The following is an 18,867-nucleotide window of genomic DNA, read 5'->3' on the forward strand; positions in this document are numbered from 1 at the left end:
ACCGAAGCCCACGCGCCTAGAGCCCGTGCTCCGCAACAAGAGAAGCCACTGCAATGAGAAGCCCACGCACCGCAACGAAGAGTAGCCCCCATTCAATGCAACTACAGAAAGCCCATGCGCAGCAACGAAGACCCAAAGCAGCCAAAAATAAATAAATAAAATAAAAAATTTATTAAAATAAAAAGCCCCAGGAAAGGAACAAAGGTCGTTAGCAACATCTGCCGACAGCATTTGGGGTCCAGAATCTCACTGATGATGAGGAGGTTTCCTAGGGCTATGCATCCTGCACAGGGAACCCAGCGGAGACTTACAGAGAGACCTCAGATCCCCACTTCCTCTTCCTGACGGCCTCACGCAGGTGGAGGATGCCCCCGAACCCGATGTCGTTCTTGCTCAAGTCCAGATATCTCAGAGTTTGGTTGTTGAGGAGCACAGAAGCCATGGCCCGGCAGCAGACGGAGGTGAACAGGCACTTGTCCAGCCTGTGGGAGAGAAACAGGCAGCAGAAAAGTCACCACATCCCTCACCTGAGAGCTGAGCCAGCCTAGCTGCTCACAGACTGGAAATCACACTCTGACCGGAATGAGTCATTTCATTCCAAGGAGCTTATTTTTCTTTTCAAAGATGTTATTTTATTTTGGAGTATAGTTGATTAACAATGTTGTGTTAGTTTCAGACATACAGCAAAGGGATTCAGTTGTACATATACATGTATCTATTCTTTTTCAAATTCTTTTCCCACTTAGGTTATTACAGAATATTAAGCAGAGTTCTCTGTGCTATACAGTAAGTCCTTGTTGATTATTTTAAATATAGTAGTAGGACTTCCCTGGTGGCACAGTGGTTAAGAATCCACCTGCCAATGCAGGGGCAGGGGTTCGATCCCTGGTCAGGGAAGATCCCCCATGCTGTGGAGCAACTAAGCCCGTGTGCCACAACTACTGAGCCTGTGCTCTAGAGCCCATGAGCCACAACTACTGAAGCCATGCACCGAGAGCCCGTGCTCTGCAACAAGAGAAGCCACCGCAATGAGAAGCCTGCACACTGCAACAAAGAGTAGCCACTGCTCACCGCAACTAGAGAAAGCCCGTGAGCAGCAATGAAGACCCAACGCAGCCAAAATAAAATAAATAAATAAATAATTTAAAAAAAAAAACCAACCCAAGACTAACTTTCTGGAGTAAAAGAATTGTGACCTCCAGAACTCCCTTCGAGTAATTATTAACAAAAATGAAATCCATTATCAGGACTAATCCTAGAAAGTAAGGATGTAACCTACTGTGATTTAAATGCTCTAGAGTTATGTGATATCACTTATATGTGCAATATTAAAAAGAACACAAATGAGTATATATGCAAAATAAAAGTGAGGCAGGAGATAGATGGGCTCCAGGCTAGACATTTACAACTGGCCTCCTGTTTACACTTCCCTGGGTGAGAAGAAGGTGGGTTCCAGGCCAGACATTCATTATCAGCCCCCTGTTTACATTTCCTGAAGCAAGAGACAAATGGACTCCAGGACTACGTATTTATGACCGGATTCCTGTCTATATTTCAAGATCTGCACCTCGATATAAAAACCAGTAACAGAAATAGGGTAAATAACTAGACACTGGACATTTTTATGGCAGGGACAGAGTGGGACAAACTCTGTTGGAAGATCAAGAGGTTACGTATTTCCCATCCTTGGGGCAAGGGAGACATTGCACATGTGCAGAAAGGCTCCTTGGGGGTCAAAAAGGAGGGGCACCGCCCCACAACATGTGATGCTAAGGCCCTCCCATAGGCCTCTGGGCTGAAATCCATCTTGGAAAAAAGTTGCACATGCAGGTTGGGGAGGGTCCTAGGGAAGGTCAGGTGTGGAAAAAGAAATCAGATAACTGACCAAAGGTAAACAAAGCCCCGGAAGAACTGTCGTATATGAATGACTTAACCGCCTCTTTACAGGTCTCCTCCTCATTAGGGAGGACACCCATACCCTTGCTCTCCGGGTGTGCGTCTCTGCCCTGCTTCTATCCTAACTAAGCAAACTGTTTCTGTGTGCTCTCCCACTTGTTGCTGTGCTATGTCTCTAATAATAAACTTTGTACCTGTTTTACAGGTTTCTTTTTTTGCCTCCGTGAGAAATGCATTTTTCACTGGGGCAAGAGCCAGTGGGTGTGGTGGCTGGGATTCCTGGTTTTCATCCAGGCTCCCCAGGTTCAATCCCTGGGCAGGGAATTAAGGTCTCGCTTCACGCCACCGCTCACTGCCGCCTCTCTGAGATCAGAAGCAGTCTCAGAGACATAGAAAACAAACTGGTGGTTACCAAAGGGGAGAGGGAAGAGGGGAGGGACAAATTAGGTGTACTGAATTAAGAGATACAAAAATAGATAAGCAACAAGAACATCTTGTACAGCATAGGGGATTGTAACCATTATCTTATAATAATGTTTAATGGGGGTATAATCTATCAAAATACAGAATCACTATGCTGTATACCTAAAACTAATATAATATTATAAATCAACTATACTTCAATAAAAAATAAAGCTAACATTTCTGAGTGAAAAAAGTGATCTAGACTTAGAACCCAGATCATACCAATAGTGAACAGAAAATGCAGGTAGGAAAGAGGCAAAAAAAAGTTGTATATGTATAACTGAATCACTTTGCTGTACATCTGAAACTAACACAACATTGTAAATCAACTATACGCCAATAAAAAAAAAACTCAAAAAAATGTTTCAACCTTTGTCATCAGAGATGTCTATAAATCTTTTCTAAATATTTAGGGTAACCACTAAAACAATTAAAAATAGGATGAATTCTTTCGAATCCCTTGGCTAGTATGCATGTTAGCATAGAGACCTTTAGGAGAAGGAAAAAATATACACAAAAAAAGATTCCCCTAAGCATAAACATTGATTTTGGAAGACTCGCCATCTAAGGTATTAGTCTAAAATTAACAAATTCTTCTTTATCTTTCATTGAATGGAAGAATTTAACAATGGTCCTTAAACTCTAACATTCACAGGAATCATGGGAGGTGTTTGTGAAGCACAGACTGGGGGGTTCCCCACCCTCAGGGCACCACAAGATCCAGCAACCCCACTTCTGGGAATGGACCCAAAGGAATCGAAACCAGGATACGGAAGAGCTGCCTGCACCCTCATGTTCATAGCAGCACTATTCACAATAGCCAAGACACGGAAGCAACCTCTACTCCCATCGACAGATGAATGGATAAAGAAGATGTGGCATATACATACAATGGAATACTACTCAGCCGATAAAAAGAATGAAATTCTGTTTGTGACAACATGGGTGGACCTTGAGGGCGTTATGCTCAGTGACATAAACCAGACACAGAGAGACAAATGATGCAAGAATCTGCCTTTCTAACAACTTCCCTGATGAAAATGTTCCTAGTCTGAGGACGGTACTTCGAGAACCACTGCTCTGAAGTTTCCAAGTCCTCCAACCAAATGGAGGGAACACCCCAGAAGTGCAAAACACATTCCCACATTCTACCCCAAGAGAATTTTACAGACACTCAGTCTCAAAGAAGGAAACGGGGACAACTTACTCAAGAATCTGTAGGCCAGAGTCAGGGTTCATCAGGGCCTGACAGAGCAGGATCAGCCCGTCGTCCTTCAGGCTGTTAAAACCAAGGTCCAGACTTCTCAGGTTTTTATTCTTATCAAGAGCAGAAGCCATATCCGGACAGCACTCAGAGGTCAAGGCACAATTTCTCAGCCTGCAGAGAAATACCAACAAAAACACCCTTAGCTTTCTTTCCCGCCTTTTTTTTTTTTTTTTGGTATAACAGCTTTATCAAGATATAATTAACGTGCCATATAGTTCACCCATTGTAAGTGTACACACCATTGGTTTTCAGTATATTTACAGAGTTGCACAACATTTACCATGATTCTAGACCGTTTTCATCACCCCAAAAAGGAAAACGGTGTACGTTTTAGCAGTCATTCCCAATTTCTTCCCCCACACACCCCAGCTCTAGCAACCACTAATCTGATTTCTCTTCCTGTCAATTTGCCTATTCTAGACATTTAATATAAATAGAATCATACTATATGTGGTGTTTTGTGATTGGCTTCTTTCATTTAGCATAATATTTTCAAGGTTCATCCACTTTGCAGCATGTATTAATATAGTTTGTTGCTTTTTATGGTTGAATAATATTCCATCATATGGAGAGACCACACTTTATCCATTCATCAGTTTTTGGACACTTGGATTGTTTCCCACTTTTTTGTTGCTACAAATAATGCTGCTATGGAAATCCGTGTACAATTTTTTGTGCAGATTCTGTTTTTATTTCTCTTGCATGTATACCAAGGAGTAGAATTGCTGACTCATGTTACGTTTCTGTTTAACCTTTTGAGGAGATACCCGTCTGTCTTCCGAAGCAGCTGCACCATTTCCTGCTTCTTTTTGGGATCCTGAAAGCTTCAATGGGTTCAGGGAATATTGTGTGTCAGTTCGGCATTTCTGCTTTTACTAGCCAGCAAATTTCTTTACGGTTTAAGACAGCCTGAGTTTAATTTCTGTCAATGACAGCCAATGTGCCCTGATACCTAGGGGAAGTCATTTCAAGAATTCAGGATAGAGTGAGATAAACACCAAACAAGATATCACTTAGTATGTATGCTGGTCCATATCACTGAGGTTGATACATGACTCACTTCTAAGCAGAAAGCCAGGTCACATTACATTTTTCTGATCTCAGAGGTATAACACTCACTCCCAAACTCTAGGAGTTAGAGGAATACATTGGATCAGAGGTTCCCAAACCTTCTCCATTTATGCCCTCCTTAGCATCTCACTTTTTTCACATCACCCCTGTACTTCATTAAATTTTGCTCTGTGGAATTCCCTGGGGGTCCACGGGTTAGGACTCCACGCTTTCACTGCCGAGGGCCCGGGATTCAATCCCTGGTCAGGGAACTAAGATCCCACAAGCCGCATAGCATGGCCAAAAAAATTTAAAAAATAAAATAAAATCTGTTAAAAAACATTTTTGCAATGCACTTGCTCTGGCGATTGCGATTGCTAAAGAAGGAGCTTCGCAAAGATATGACATCATTGAAAGGAAGGTAGCACAACCTGATGTTAGAACAGAACTACCTCACGCTAATAGTTCTTGCCGTGATGAACAGATGTCAGTATCTCTTACATTTAACATATCCTGCAGCGCCTCTCTGAGTTCACCCCTGGGTACTTGGGCACACAGTTTGAGAACTCTGCCGCTAGATAATTTGCCTCTGAAACTGAAATCATAACCACCTTCCTCTTCATTATGCTTTCTTCCAGTATCAGCACAATGCCTAAAATGCAGTAGGCACTTAATAAGTATGTTGCATAAACGGACACATATATCACAGTTGCTCTCCACTGCCCTATTCTACTCCGGGGAGCTCCAAAAAGAGGACATCTGGGGACTTACACCAGCCTCTGCAGAGGATACTGAGAGCGTTGCAAGGCATTCCAAAGCTGTTTTGCCCCATCGTCCTTCAAGGCATTTTTTGCCAAGCTCAAATGGGTCAGATTCTTGTTACTCGCAAGAGAAGAGATAAGACTTTTGCAGGAAAGTGACGTGAGGTCACAGTTCTCCAACCTGTGGGAGAGACACACACAGACAGGGTGTAATTTAATTCATGCCCCCGACAGGATTTTCCTTGTCTCGTGCTGAGAGATGAAGATTTCAATCAGGGCTTTCCTTCTAAATGCAAACGCCTCATCCTACTTCTGTTACCAGCTCTTAGGGCTCCCCAGATTTAAGGGGGAGGATAGAACTTTGATGTGAGAAGCAATTGGGGATCAGGAAAACAGTTACAGAGAGGGATGAAGAGGGAAGAGAAAGGGACCAGCAATGACTAAACAGTAAATAACGTATGTGGAGGTGACCTGGGAAGAGACACCATCTCACAAGGTAAAGAAAGATAGAAACACGCACTGAAGACAGAAGCGGGCACTCGTATTAGAGAAACTAACATGTATAGGAAGGTCCTGAAAACGTTTTCATGTGTGGTGAGGGAAGTGCAAATGTAAACAAGAAAGTATCTAATGTTGTAATAACTTTGTATGGTGACAGGTGATAACTAGACTTATCATGGAGATCATTTTGTAACATAGAAAAATATCAGATCACTGCGTCATACACCTGAAACTCATATAATATTGTAATTCATTTATACTTCAATTAAAAAATAATAAAGTAGTACTTGAGTCACAAATAAACAATAACATGTTATTTTCTGCTCAAAAGATTGGCAAAAGCAGTAACAGTAACAAGAGTCGGATGAGAATTTGGAGTTGGGGGAACTTTCATACTCACCATTGGTGGGACTGCAAATTGGTACCAAGAGTCTGGAAACAAGCCTGGTAGAACTGAAGATGAATGCTCTCCATGACGTGGCAATTCTCCTAGCGTGTGTCGGTGTGTCAGTGTGTGTGTGTGTGTGTGTGTGTGTGTGTGTTGTTAATAGCTCAACCCTCGGTGGCAAGTAAGATGGACACCTAAGTTGTTGCACATCCATACAAATGTTATCATTCAGCACCAAAGAGGAACAGCCTATAGAAACAACTAAACACTGATGAAGACTAAAAAATGTCAGTTGATGGGAAAAAGCACACATTGCTCAATGAGGCCACTGATGTGAAATTCAAAGCACTGCAAAACTGTGCTCTGTTTCAGATGGCTATGGGGGCGTGGGGGTCATGGACTTGGGGACTGATATGATCAGTGGGGAAGGAAAATAGTACAGTTAAGGCTCTATTTCAAAAACTGGATGATGGGTACATCAGGCTCATTATAGTTATATATTCTAGGATATTAGGTGCAAATTTGTACTTTTATGTAGTTCTGTCTCTCTGTCTCTGTCTCTCCGTCTGTCTCTCTCTCAGCTCAAGACTTCATTGCCCCATCTATGTCATTAACAATCACGACTTAATTTTGCTCCATTATACACACATTCCCCCACTTCTGTTTTTCTCCTAGAAACACTCAATCTACCAAACAACTGGGCAACAGCATGACAACCACAAAAAGACTTACGACAGCTTCTCCAGTTGGGCCACTGGCAGGTGGTGACATGGTTCAAACCTCTCCAGGGAGCTACGTTTCAGCATTAGAGTCTTCAGGTGAACATTGTTTTTGAGATTCCTGGTGAGATCAGCCCAATTTCTTGGGCTGAAAGGGCAATCTTCCAACCTACAGAAGCCACGCAAAAACACTGAACCTTAGCTCCTGGGGAAAATGGTACCCACATAGCCACCTAGACCTCACCTACTGTCTCATATCCTTGTTCTTCACCCAAGAGTGACTGGAGGGGTGATTTCCATCTTGCCTGAGTGAACCCGCATCAAATTCAGCGTCTGAATTGCAAATAATCAATAGAAAGTAATACACACTCAGGGCCATGACAAATTGGCATGGGCTAACTGTCGGGCTCTAATTCCAAACCAGGGACTTGATTCTGCCCCTGAAACACAACTTCTTTTTAACATTTATTGGGCAAACCATTTTCAGGATAAAGAATGAGATTCAGTCAAACTATGGCCCGTGGACCAAATTTGCATTACCACCTGGTCCTGTACAGCCTGTGAACTGAGTGATCTAAAATTTTTCTTTAAATTTGGGCTTCCCTGGTGGCGCAGTGGTTGAGAGTCCGCCTGCTGATGCAGAGGACGCGGGTTCGTACCCCGGTCCGGGAAGATTCCACATGCCGCGGAGCGGCTGGGCCCGTGAGCCATGGCCAGTGAGCCTGCGCGTCCGGAGCCTATGCTCCGCAACGGGAGAGGCCACAACAGTGAGAGGCCCGCGTACCGCAAAAAAAAAAAAAAAACTTAAAATTTATTTTTGGCTGTGTTGGGTCTTTGTTGCTGCACATGGGCTTTCTCTAGCTGCAGCGAGAGGGGGTTATTCTTTGTTGCAGTGCTCAGGCTTCTCATTGAGGTGGCTTCTCTTGTTGTAGAGCATAGGTTCTAAGGTGCACGGACTCAGTAGTTGTGGCGCACGGGCTTAGTTGCTCTGTGACATGTGGGATCTTCCCAGACCAGGGCTCGAACTCATGGCCCCTGCATTGGCAGGCAGATTCTTAACCACTGCACCACCAGGGAAATCCCTAACATTTTTTTTAATAGTTAAAGAATATTTTGTGACACTTGAAAATTAAATGAAATTCAAATTGCAGTGTTCATACATAAATAAAATCACTAGTAAATTATATAATTATTACAGTTAATAATACAATTGATACTTAATAAATCATTAAAGTTATTGGTGAACTCTATGAATACATAATTATTGATCATAATAAAGTTTTATTGGAACACAACCATGCCTATTCATTTGCATATTGGCAATGGATATTTTAGCACTCTGTCACCACTATTTAATTCAGATGTTATAGCAGAGTTGAACAGTCGTGACAGAGACTGTACGTCTTGCAAAGTTGAAAATATTCCTTACCTGGCCCTTCATAGAAAAGGTTTGCTGAACGCTGACACCGATAATAATATAGTAAGAAAAATCAGGAAGTAATGAGTTTTAACTATTACCTTTGTTTTTTAATATAATTTATTCGATACTAAGTTTCTGTGAGTTCGTTTTTTAATAATGCTGTTTAACAACCCTCACCAAATTCCTGAATGTTTAACAATCAGCTCTTGCAAGCCAGGGTGGGCTGGCCCAAGCTCACCCCTAAGGCTATGGTTTCTCTATCTCAGACACCCCTGGGACATCATATTGTAGTTTTCAAGCTGAGTGAAACTTAGAACCAGAAGGTAGAATGGTGGTTGCAGGGGCTGGGGTGGGGGAAATGATGGTCAAAGGGCACAAATTTCCAGTTATAAGATGAATAACTTCTGGAGACCTAATGTACATCATGGTGACGATGGTTAACAAGACTGTAGTGTATACTTGACGTTTGCTAAGAGAGTTGATCTCAAGTGTTCAGATGGTGGCTTTGTGAGGTGGCACATGGGTTATGTAGCCTGACTGTGGCAATCATTTCACAGTGCACACATATATGAAATTGTCACCTTAAAAAATATCTGAGTGAACAGCCATAAAAAATAATGAAATATTGCCATTCACGGCAACATGGATAGACCCAGAGATGATCACACTGAGTGAAGTGATTTAACGACAAATATTTTGATATCACTTATATTGGAATCTAAAACATGATATAAATAAATTTATTTATGAAAGAGAAACAAACTCACAGACATAGAAAATAAACTTATGGTTACCAAAGGGACGAAAGGGGTGGGGAGAGGGATAAATTAGGAGTTTAGGATTAACCGATATACACCATTATATATAAAATATATAAACAATAAGGGTTTACTGTATAGCACAGGGAACTATATTCAATATCTCACAATAACCTATAATGGATGAACATCTGCGAAAATATATGTATAACACAACAATGTAAAGCAATTATACTCCAATAAAGATGTTAAAAAAATATATTTGTAGGGCTTCCCTGGTGACCCAGCGCTTAAGAATCCTGCCTGCCAATGCAGGGGACACGGGTTAGAGCCCTGGTCCAGGAAGATCCCACATGCCGCAGAGCAACGAAGCCCATATGCCACAACTACTGAGCCGGCGCTCTAGAGCCTGCGAGCCACAACTACTGAAGCCCGCACGCCTAGAGCCCGTGCTCTGCAACAAGAGCAGCCACCGCAACGAGAAGCCTGCGCGCTGCAACAAACACCCAACTCAGCCAAAAATAAATAAATAAATTTATTTAAATATATATATATATGTATAACTGAATCACTTTGCTGTACACCCGAAACTAACACAATATTGTAACTCAACTATATTTTGATAAAAGAAAAAAGCTGAGCGAAACTGACAACTGATTACCGTAAGATGTCAGGCACGCTGAGCACGTAACCCCCCACCTCTGAACGGACCGCCTGGGTACCAGGGTTCTCTCTCCATCCCTCCCAGTCTCACCTCAGACACTGTAGAAAACACTGGGGGTGTTTCAAGGCATTGCACAGAAACTCCATGACCTGGCATCTCACTTCCGTGTCTTGTATTTCCAAGTATCTCAGGTACTGGTTTTCCACCAAAACCCTGATTAAGTCTTCATTCAACACGAGGGGACTCACGTGCCTAAAGCTGCAGAGGTAAGCAGTGTCTGGTTATCACAGGCTCGCATCAGCCCATCAGCTCTTTTTTCTTGAACAGCTTTATCGAGGTATAATCGACACACCAAAAAAAGTGCGTCTATCATATACCTAATGCACCCAATTTCATGAGTTTGGATGTGTTCATACACCCATGAAACCATCACCACAATCAAGGTGGCTAATTAGTTTTTTTTCCCCCTCCAGCTTTGTTGAGATGATACAGATAACAATGTATCAGTTTAGTGTACATCACTTGTTGATTTGATGCACTTACATATTGCAAAATGACTACCACTTGAGCATCAGCTAACCGCCTCCATCTGGTGACATACTTACCATTTCTTTTGGGGGGTGAGAACATTGAAGATCTATTTTCTTAGCAACTTTCAAGTAAGTAGACCATACAGTATTGTTAACTACAGTCACCATGCTGTGCATTAGATCCCCAGAAAGTATTCAATGTTTAACTGGGAGTTTATAGTACTTTTTTTTTTTTTTTTGCGGTACGCGGGCCTGTCACTGTTGTGGCCTCTCCCGTTGCGGAGCACAGGCTCCTGACGCGCAGGCTCAGAGGCCATGGTTCACGGGCCCAGCCGCTTTGCGGCATGTGGGATCTTCCTGGACCGGGACACGAACCTGTGTCCCCTGCATCGGCAGGCGGACTCTCAACCACTGCGCCACCAGGGAAGCCCTATAGTACATTTTGACCAACATTTCCCCATTCGCTAATTAGTTCTTCTTCGTTCAATCAGTCCATAAACGCATGAGGCCCCTTTCTGTACAGCCCAAGGCTCCAAACTGGATTCTCTTCTCAGCTCAGCCTCCTAGTTGGACGACCTTACGTGAGTCACTTAATCTCCCCGAGATTCATTTCACATACTCGAGAAAGCTCATGACATTTTCCACTTAGGACGTTCGTGAGAATTAACACAAGTGATGCCTGTGAGAGGTTATGCATAGGGCTTGATGTAGAAAGGAAGGCACTCAAAAAATGGGAGCTAGGGACTTCCCGGGTGGTCCAGGGATTAAGACTTCACCTTCCAATGCAGGGGGTGTGGGTTCGACCTTTGGTCCGGGAGCTAAGATTCCCATATGCCTTGCGGCCAGAAAAGCAAAACATAAAACAGAAACGATAGTGTAATAAATTCAATAAATGTTTTTGAAGAATTGGTCCACGTCAAAATAATCTTTTTAAAACAATGGGAGTTAATGATAATCATTATAACAACAGGAGAGAAAATAGGTCAGATACTGGTCAAGTGGGCTATTTCAAGGAATTTTGATGAAGTATTGAGTTTCTGGGTTTTAAAAACCATAGGGAGAGGGTGTATAAGGTGATAGCTAAGAGAACTGATTCTGGAGTTTAAATCTGTATTCCAATTACATACCAGCTGTGTAACCTCGTGCCCTAGCTTCCTCATGAAATACCTACTTCTTTAGGATGGCTGTGAGTTTTAAGAGCACTGAAATGTAATGCTGGACCTAAGACAGCCCAGCAGAGGGTGAGTGCTACATAAATGTCTGTACATTTTTTGCTATTGAAGATAATGTTGCAGTGATGTTCTCAACCATTCCTCCGAGTATGTGCATATGTATTTACCTTGGGTGGATTTTAAAAAGTGGACCTTGGGGTCAAGGTGTACATGCATTTTTCATTTCGTAGAGCCCGCCAAACTGCAACTGGATCTGGCTCACCTTCTTCTCTCCTTCATGGAAATCTTGACCTGTGACACGCAGGGGCCTGCTAAGCGTGATTCATCACAGAAGTGTGGTGTGGTGATGGAGGAGGCGAGCCTCAGACCACCTGAGATGGGGAGCGTTCCCCAAAGCTTACTAGCTGTGTGATCTCAGACAAGTCACTTAACCTCTCTGGTTCTCCCTTTAAAAAAATCAGGATAACAGTACTTACCCCAAAGGAATGCAGTGGTACACCATACTAAGTACCTGCTGAGCACATCACCATTCAGGCAGTAAAAACAACTAGGAGTTTTAGTTTTGAGGAACCTCCATGCCATTTTCCACAGTGGCCGCTAATTCATGTTTTCACCAACAGTGCACTGGAGTTCTCTTTTCTCTGCATCCTCACCAACACTTATTATCTCTTGTGTTTTTGATGACAGGTGTGAGGTGATATGTCATTGTGTTTTTCATCTGCGTTCCTCTAATGTTTAGTGATGTTGAGCCTCTTTTCATGAGCCTGTTGGCCATCTGTGTGTCTTCTTTAGAAAAACGACCTCACTTACATGTGGAATCTAAAAAATAACGAAACTCATAGAAAAAGAGATCAGATTTCTCGTTGTCAGAGGCGGGGGTGGGGGAATTGAGCGAAGGTGGTCAGAAGGTACAAGCTTCCAATTATAAGACAAATAAGTGCTGGGGTGACTGTAGTTAACAATGCTGTGTGGTAGATTTGACAGATGCTAAGAGAGTAGACCATTCAATCACTAGGAAAGAACATTTTGGTAACTGTATGAGGTGATGGATGGTAACTAAACTTAATGTGCTCGTCATTTTGCAATATATTATGAGCAGAATATATTATATTTGCAAGTCATTATGCTGTAAAACGTAAACCTACAGTGTTATATGTCAGTTATATCTCAGTAAGACTAGGGAAAAAACCTATGGACGTGGATGCCTTGAGCACATCTAGCGTGAGCAGAGAGGGAAACAGACTGTTTCCATGGAATTCCTTCCAACTAGGACTTGTTTTATACTCACATCAGTTTTTGGAGTTTACAGTGTGGATGTTTCAGTGCTGTAGAAAGGACCTTCACTGAATCAGGATCCATAGTACTGTTTGTCACAGCCAGGACTTCCAAACTCTCATGTGTCCTAAACACAGAGCAGAAGTCTTGCCACCAGAGATAACACCTATCACTGCCCTCTGGTCTGTGTGGGAGAAAAAGAGAAAAGGGCTCATCGTTAGAGATTAAGCTTGAGAAAACCTACTAGCAAACCCAGGGCTTCCTTATGATCACAGACCCCTTTGTGACTTTCAAAAGATGCCCTCATTTAAGAAGATGCCCAGCAGAACTGTTACAGGATTTTTCATTTCATTCCAGGAAGACTCGTGGCCTCACTTATATTGTCCTATGACTTAGGGAAAAAAGGAGTTGCTTTTTAATCACTTAGGATTTATATGAGGGCAGAGATTAGGATGCAAAATATCATCCATATCTTACTCTGTGCTTATGAAATTGTTACCAAAAAGAAAAAACTCTATATAGGAACAGAACAAGGGAAAATTATTCTTTCTTTTTGGGGGGTGAGGGAGGGGCACGGTGAGCCAGAATCCAAAACCCAGAGAAAGATCTGCACGTAGCGTCTTTGGCTCTGGGAACACCTCGAATTTTCTCCTTCATTCTTCCCCATCATAGGAAGTCTCGTTGGACAGCACTTCCTTAGAGACTAAAAGGCTTATGAAATACAGAATTGGGGTGATAGATGAAACAGAGTCCCCACATACGTGGGAAGGGGGGTGTGCAGGCAAGGTAGGTGAACCACTCATCTTGTTTTTCTCCAGGATTCTCCCAGTTTTAGCGTGGAAATCGGCACCCCAGGAACACCTTCTGTTTGTTTTTGTTTGTTTGTTTTAACATCTTTATTGGAGTATAATTGCTTTACAATGGTGTGTTAGTTGCTGCTGTATATAATAAAGTGAATCAGCTATTCATATATCCCCATATCTCCTCCCTCTTTCGTCTCCCTCCCATTCTCCCTATCCCACCCCTCTAGGTGGTCACAAAGCACCGAGCTGATCTCTCTGTGCTATGCAGCTGCGTCCTACTTGCTACCTATTTTACGTTGTGTTCTGTTTTAGACTGAAAGTCCCATGTGCAAGGGATCCCCTCAAGACGGAGGTGGTCGCCCTAGATGCCCAGGAGATGGTAAGCAAGGTCCCCGATAGGACCGTGAATCTACCAAGGGAGAGATGGGCGCACTTACCCAGAGGCAGGAAGGGGATCCGGGTAGAGCCTGCTCGCTTTGGTGATGATCAGGGTGATAGTCAGCTCTAACTCCTGCAAACGTCGACAGAACTTGAGGCAAAAGGCAGACACTTGCACGTCTTTACTTCTGCTGATGACCAAAGTAGCTTTACGATAGTTGTTTAGGATCTGACTCACAAATACCTCCTCCCGGATTTCATGCAGACAGTTGAATAGCTGTGGGACCCCATGGTGTGGGGTTGGTGGATCGCATTCGTGTGGCTCGGCTGCGACTTTCAGCAATTTCTTCTTGTTGCCCAAGGACACCTTGCATCCGAACACCTGCTCCACGGCTAGAGCACACGTGTCATTTAAAAGGCCAAATAAAAAAAGTGCCATCTGGGTGAGATGGTTTCTCTTTCTTCCGGGATGTGCTATCAGACGTAGGACATGGAACCGGTCCAACACATGGAAATTTCTGAGTCTTCGTGGGAAGCAGAGAACATACAACAAGGCAGCAAAAAATTCCTGGAAGCTCAAGTGGGCAAAGGCGTAAAGGTCTTTGTTGCCCACCACCCTTCGAAAAATATTCGCGCTGAGAAAAGTCTCGATGTCTGTTTCATCCAGTCTGGCCAGATTGAGATCTCTCTTATTAAACACCCATCTCCTTTCCCACATACCCTCTGCGGCCAAGGAGCACAGACCTTTCAATTGTTCTTGGTGAGTCTTATTGAAAAGGTCTCTGACCCTGGTTGGAAACAAGCTGGAAAGAAAGTAGACGAATACAGCTGTGGCATTTGGAAATGTGTGCAGGAGATTTGCTCCTCTCTCCATCTGCCGTTTCAGACAAGAACATACCATCCAGCAGATGACAGGGACCTGGCACATGGAGAAGAGAATGGTGTTTCCCATGACAAAACTCAAGGCTTCATCGGCTTCGCTCTTGTTCCTGAAGTACGTCCTGAAATACCTGGATCTCTCAGGCACACTAAACCCCGTAAGGGTTATCAGAGACGGGCATTTCAGAAAGGGATTCAAGTTCTTCCAGGAGGTAAACCTAAGGAAGATGATTAGCGTGGCCCCGGGAAGCATTCTTTTGCTCAGCAAACTGGTCAGGAGGACAGACCAGGGCACCTTCTGGCTCCAGTCTTCACTCAGGTCCTCTGGTCTATCTATGAGGGTTGAGGTTAGTTCCTCAAAACCGTCAAAGAAGAGCAGAAGCTGGTCTGCTCTGGATATGATCTTGGACGCCAGAGCCCGAGACCCGGACAACTTGCGTGCAATGAGCTCAGTGAAGCTCTGCTCGTCCAACTGGTCCATCTCCTGGCAATGGAAGTAGAAAGCGTTCCAGAGCTTGTGGGCATAGAACTTGTTTTCTGCCCATTCTAACATCACTTTTTTGGCCAGGCTTGTTTTTCCAACCCCGGCGACCCCCTGAAGAACCACAGTCTTGGGCTGTCTTCCTTGAGGTTTTCTGGGAAGAAGTAGACAGGGTAAGAACGTCTCTTCTCTGTGTAGCTCTTGGTAAAAGAAGTCCATGTGGTTCCCAGGCCAAGCGGTGCTGTTCCATAGGGTCGAATATTCATTCATCAAGTGTAGTCTGTACTCCCGTAATTTATCTGGATGAATGAGAAGGGAGAGATACAGGGTACAGCGTCAGTTGTTTGTGAGAACTGACCGAACAGCCAGAAAACGAGGCTTGACGTCTACATCCAGCTCCAGGACACAATGCATCAATCACGCACGTTTCCGGAGAGCAGGGCCTCAATTAAGAAGCTGCAAGGAACAGAACAGACAACTTGAAGTGGCTTAGACAAAGCAAGAACTGCTCTTTACATAAGAAGTGGGGGGCGGTTATAAAGTTCTTGAAATTGGTTCAGTGACCCCATAGCTTCTATTGGCACCACAGTTCTTTTGGTCCCTTCTTCCTATTTCTTAATTCTCAGAAGATGGCTGGGGTAGCTTTACCTATGTTATTTGTATTTTTTAAATTAAAAAATATATTTTTAAAATTTTATTTTGGCTGCGTCACACGGCTTGTGGGATCTTAGCTTCCCAACCAAGGATGGAACCTGGGCCCTCAGTAGTGAAAGCGCTGAGTCCTAATCACTGGACCCCCAGGGAGTTCCCTAGAATCCTACTTTGGTGGTCCAGGATAATGGAGTAGGGGAAGGAGGGATGGATTAAGATAGCTGCTGTGTTTGCCTATCTGCTGACCATTCCTAGCCTGGCAACAGCACACTAAATTTTTTGGAGAACTGCCCCCTTCGCACTCTCTGACCGGTACTTTGGACAGTGGCTGGACCTACCATCAAGCTGTCTCATAAGCACATAAGCCAGTGTCCACCTGCCAGAGCATTTCACCACGTCATTCATCGAGGAGCTCATGGTCTCAGTTCATTCAGGGGAGTGAGCTCCAGGACTTGTGTTGGACAAATGAGAAATAAGCACTCTGTTTTCCTGCTGGTGTTGCTAAGGGCAGCTGGTGGCAGAAACGGCCAGTGTGCAGAGGAGGGACCACTCAAGACTGAATCCAATGGAAGGAGGGAGAGAGTGATGTCTCGAGGATGTAGCCTGAGCCCCTGCATCCAGCTGGGTCGGTGGCCGGACTTCCCGCTTAGGTGAGCGCACAGCTGCTCTCTTTTCCGAAGTTCTGATTCACAGAAGGGACACTAGACATACGCATTTACAACCCGCCTTGCCTTGGGGACTGGGCTTCTCATCCCCACCCATAGCCTGTTTTCCACCAGAATCTGCACAGGGCCAGCACATACCAGCCTCATCTTCCTCCAAGATCATTTGTGTTTCTCTTGGGTTCAAGGCCTCTGGTTCCAAGTTAGGTAAAATGTCTGGAACAGACAAACAAAGAGCCCCTCATTGGAATTATAAGGTGGACAGAACAGGGAGAGCAACATGGAGGTAACGGGACCTTTTAGGATAGCGGCAGCCACGTCATTCACGAGTCTCATTCTCTCACCACCTTAGTTCAGGGAGAAGAAGATTACCTAGACCTCCCATCTTGATGTTAGGAAGTGTGAAAATGGTGGTGTGTCAGAAGGTCCTGAGGAGGGTGTTTAATAACATATAAATGTACAGCCCAGCCAAACACTGCACTCACACACACACCCATATGTAAAACACACAAACACTTTAATATACATGTATGTGCATTTAGGAAGCAACCTAAATGTCCATCGACAGATGAATGGGTAAAAAAGATGTGGTACATACATACAATGGAATAGTACTCAGCCCTAAGAAAGAATGAAATAATGCCATTTGCAGCAACATGGATGGAATTAGAGATATGTGGAATCCAGAAAATGATACAAATGAACTTATTTACAAAACAGGAATAGACCCACACACACAGAAAGCAAACTTATGGTTACCAAAGGGAAAAGGTATGAGGAGGGATAAATTGGGAGATTGGGATCAACATACACACACTACTATATATAAAATAGATAACTAATAAGGACCTACCGTATAGCACAGGGAACTCTACTCAATACTCTGTAATGGTCTATATGGGAAAAGAATCTAAAAGAGAGTGGATATATGTATAACTGATTCACTTTGCTGTACTAACACCTGAAACTGAAACTAACACAACACTGTAAATCAACTATACTCCAATAAAAACTTAAAAAATAATAAAATAAACAACAATATCCTACTGTATAGCACAGGGAACTCTACTCAATATTTTGTAATAAGCTATAATGGAAAAGAATCTGAAAAAGAATATATATATATACGAATCACTGTGCTGTACACCTGAAACTAACCCAACCGTGTAAATCAACTATACTTCAATGAAAAAGGGAGCCAATTTCCAAATTAAAAAATAAAACCATAGTCGACAGAAATAAAAAAATAAACGCTTTAATATACATGTATGTATGTGCTATATGTGTATATATCTATGTATGTGCATATTTAGATGTATAAGAAAATAAAGTGTAAATATAGTGTATCTACATAGGAGTGGCTAGTGAAGCGTTTAGTTCTGTAGCACCCAAGCCCAACCCCATCTTGTATACCAGATTCTCACTCACCATTCAGCTCCATCTGTACCCGAAGACACAGTTCTGCCTGGTCCATCTTGGCGAAGATGTCGTGAGTCACCTCCCAAGCGAGGCGTCCAGGGAAGGACTCGATTAGGAGGTGAACCACCTCCGCCCACCGGGCTGTCTTCAGCTGGTCCCAGCTGATCTGGAGAGAGCCAGGTCTGGGGCTCTCTTCCACTAAAAGCTGCTTGAACCTCTGTAGATTCTCCTTGCTTAAATAGACCATGTACAGCATGACTCCGTCTTTGAAAGGGAAAGCGGAGGAGGAAGAGGACGGGAAGAAAGAAGGCAAGTGAGCGGAGGAAGGAGGGGGGGAAGGAGATGAGGAAGAGCGGGGGGAAGAGTCAGAATCCCAGCTCACGTCACTCATCTTTACCCGAGGCCGAGAGCCTCAGCGCCAGCGATAAGGAGGACCAGTTGGAAGAGAGAAGAGACGCGACCTGGGGAGACATGAAGTTATAGGAACGTGAGAACACCACCCCAGGGGACAGATTTATGTAATCCATACTTGATGGAGCATACCATGTGCTGGATATCCTCTTCCCCTCCCTTCCTCCAAGATTCTCTGGCCTGCGGAAAGACCTGGGAGCCCCTCCACTATTGGGGCTCAGTGTTTAGACTCAAAACCACTTTGTAGTTTTTAATTCTCTATGCCACTTATTAGCAAGGTGACTTTGTGCCTCTTTTCTCATCTCTGATACCGGGAT

The 18,867-nt window shown here is 43.6% G+C and overlaps 1 protein-coding gene across 1 annotated transcript; it reads right to left on the minus strand.

Moving 5' to 3' along the window:
- Positions 1-307: 307 nt before the first annotated feature.
- NLRP8 (NLR family pyrin domain containing 8) lies at positions 308-18,530 on the minus strand. The gene is made up of 9 exons (XM_065899053.1): positions 18,149-18,530; positions 16,862-16,936; positions 14,107-15,706; positions 12,880-13,050; positions 9,980-10,147; positions 7,061-7,216; positions 5,450-5,620; positions 3,569-3,739; positions 308-482 (listed from the first exon to the last, which is right to left on the minus strand). The coding sequence occupies exons 1-9, from the start codon at positions 18,528-18,530 to the stop codon at positions 308-310; spliced, it is 3,069 nt and encodes a 1,022-aa protein (XP_065755125.1).
- Between the last annotated feature and the right edge of the window lie 337 nt (positions 18,531-18,867).

The sequence above is a fragment of the Phocoena phocoena genome, chromosome 20, assembly GCF_963924675.1.
Source record: "Phocoena phocoena chromosome 20, mPhoPho1.1, whole genome shotgun sequence".
Lineage (NCBI taxonomy): Eukaryota > Metazoa > Chordata > Mammalia > Artiodactyla > Phocoenidae > Phocoena > Phocoena phocoena.